This window comes from Coffea eugenioides, chromosome 8, assembly GCF_003713205.1.
Source record: "Coffea eugenioides isolate CCC68of chromosome 8, Ceug_1.0, whole genome shotgun sequence".
NCBI classification, from domain to species: domain Eukaryota; kingdom Viridiplantae; phylum Streptophyta; class Magnoliopsida; order Gentianales; family Rubiaceae; genus Coffea; species Coffea eugenioides.
In genome coordinates, this window is record NC_040042.1 from 4,215,853 (window position 1) to 4,218,100 (window position 2,248).

The 2,248-nt window shown below is 35.5% G+C and overlaps 1 protein-coding gene across 3 annotated transcripts; it reads left to right on the forward strand.

The window, feature by feature from the left end:
- The first annotated feature begins 409 nt into the window (after positions 1 to 409).
- Positions 410 to 2,048, forward strand: LOC113781569. Of its 3 annotated transcripts, XR_003469634.1 has the most exons (6): positions 410 to 556; positions 1,093 to 1,166; positions 1,339 to 1,412; positions 1,511 to 1,615; positions 1,719 to 1,792; positions 1,882 to 2,048. XR_003469634.1 is itself a non-coding variant. In XM_027327524.1 (5 exons), the coding sequence occupies exons 1-4, from the start codon at positions 446 to 448 to the stop codon at positions 1,558 to 1,560; spliced, it is 309 nt and encodes a 102-aa protein (XP_027183325.1). In that variant the 5' UTR covers positions 410 to 445; the 3' UTR covers positions 1,561 to 1,615; positions 1,719 to 2,048. The 3 variants fall into 3 exon arrangements, 1 of the variants encoding a protein (XP_027183325.1); XR_003469633.1 differs by having other exon boundaries at positions 1,723 to 2,048; XM_027327524.1 differs by having other exon boundaries at positions 1,719 to 2,048.
- The last annotated feature ends 200 nt before the right edge of the window (positions 2,049 to 2,248 follow it).

A 2,248-nucleotide genomic window follows, 5' to 3' on the forward strand; every position in this document is an offset into this window, starting at 1 on the left:
ATTTCGTGCTGGTGCGCGGAAATTATTTGTCTTTCTGCTTTAGATAATGTCTTAAGTGTAGTTGGAGAAGAAACTGAGGTTGGCAGGTTCCATTTGGTTGGGTATTTAAAATTAAAGTGGATTGCAGCTTCCAAATCCTTTGAGAAGTCTATCTGCATTGCATCTTATGATTTGGAGTGGTTTATAACATTTTTGCTTTGAATGATTATAAATTTGAAAAGAAGCAAGTTTAATGGGTTTTCTGTCTATGGGATTGGAATGCATTATGTCAAATAACAATGAACATATTGCATGTTTGTTTTGTGGCATATTTATTAATTTTATGTATATCGAATGGAATTTTTACTTGATGATCTCAGGGATGCGAAGCGCTATTATTTGTGTGCTATCTGTTTATTGATCAGGATCTCTTTTTTATTTTCGTCCTAATGCTGCAGAAGCCTCTATGAAGAAAAATGATGATGAAGTTGCTGGAAATAAGAGCCTGAGGGCTGTTGTTGCTGTGATGGTTGTAGATTTCCTCATCCTCCTTGTCCCATTTTCTTTATTTCTTACTGTAAGTGCTTTGTACTGGCTATATTGAAATTTGTTAACTCTAAGTGCTTTATTTCTCAGCTGTTTTGTTTGAATGTAATATATTTGCAAATAATGGTGGATGTGGAACCTGGGGATTCAGTGGGAACAACTAGCTGTATTGAAATCCTCACTTTCTTCTTCACATACACAAGAGGAATACATGTCCTTACGTGCTGCTCTTGCGGGGCAGCATTTCGGGTAGAGGCCTTAAATGTCAAACTATACATGTCAATCCTGTGGAAAGATGGGTTCATTCTTTGTTATTTTTTAGAGTTGCAACAAGTTTGTCGTTCTCAGGTACTTAGGTGAAGGTTTTGTCTTGAGATACTTTTGAAAATGGTTTACTCGAAGAGGTTGTTGACTGATGGATGGTTGGTTGTCAACTAATCTTAAATAGGCAGCTTCATTGCCTGGACTTCAAATTTCTTTACCAGCATATGTAGATCCTTTATCTTTCTTGTCATAGTGTTTCCACACACAATCATTGTAATTGTTGCTGACATCAGTTTATTATAGGTTTTGTCTGAATGGATATGTGTGATTACAACTTTGCTGATCTTGTTGCTGCTTATCTCTTTTTCAGCTAGAAGGTGAATGCATATCCATAGAATTTTTTGTGCTTTATCTATGTTTTTGAATTTGGTTATGCATTATTTACCTGCAAAATACCAAAACATCTGGGTAGATACACTTTACAGTTCATTTGGAATAATTTAGTCTATGCAAATTATTACATTAGAAATGTACTAATCCTCCATACAGATTTAGATCTTCTTTTCAGGAAAGTGGTGTCTTTTCTTTTAGGACAAATATCTCATCTTACGTTGGTTGCTATGGTATGCAAATTGTCTTATGATTAAATACATTGTGGTTTTTCCCTTTTGTCTGTTAAGGCTGCATTTCTTTTCCTTGAAATTTCCAATTTTGGCTACAGGTGTAATCGCTGCAGATGCTTGCCACGTGCTTGTGTATTTTGGCTGTTGACTACAAACTACCTCCCAGAAAATATGCTAAAACAGAGACCTACGGCACTGGTTCGGTAAGATTCTTGAGCTGCCTACACTTTTCTCTTTGATAGATATCTTTAAAGATAAGTGCCTGACTAGCAATTCCTCTTTACTTTTCTTTTTCTTGTCTATTAGATAGATCTTGGGGTGGGCTCATCTGTTTTAGTCAATTCCCTGGTTTCACAACAGGCACGAGGCAATTCAATAGTGTAAGTGGTTGTTTGTGCTTTCATTCTCTAAATGCTTAATTTTCTTTTAGAGGAAGACTGGCCATTGTTTTTGGACTATCTACTTACAGTGCAGTTGAAATACTATATATGTTCTTTGCATTTGCATGGCAAGGGTTTCAAAATTGACAGGTAATATTTGCTCACTTTAGCGACTTCTTTTGAATGGCTATATAATAGTGACATAGCGTTGCATGCTTAGGATGAAATAGAATTGAATCATGCATATGCATGAATTCTGCAAGCTTATGTGAGTCACTGGATAATTGTTTTTTCTATTTGCTATTGTTGTTCTGTCCTGCTTGTGCAACTTACAGCTTACACTCAAAATGTTTTAATACTGTTTCAACACTGAAAAATCATATGCTTCTTTCAGCTCAAATGTGGTTGAAATTTTCTTTTTTTGTGTCAGAGGAAAAAAATATCCATGTTTTCCCT

What these genes read in the sequence shown, in the direction of transcription:
- LOC113781569 (XM_027327524.1), top strand. Translation starts at nt 446, where the DNA reads ATGAAGAAAAATGATGATGAAGTTGCTGGAAATAAGAGCCTGAGGGCT. An exon ending in ATCTCTTTTTCAGCTAGAAG is followed by an intron (nt 1,167 to 1,338) that starts GTGAATGCATAT and finishes TCCTCCATACAG; the next exon opens with ATTTAGATCTTCTTTTCAGG. An exon ending in ATCTTACGTTGGTTGCTATG is followed by an intron (nt 1,413 to 1,510) that starts GTATGCAAATTG and finishes TTTTGGCTACAG; the next exon opens with GTGTAATCGCTGCAGATGCT.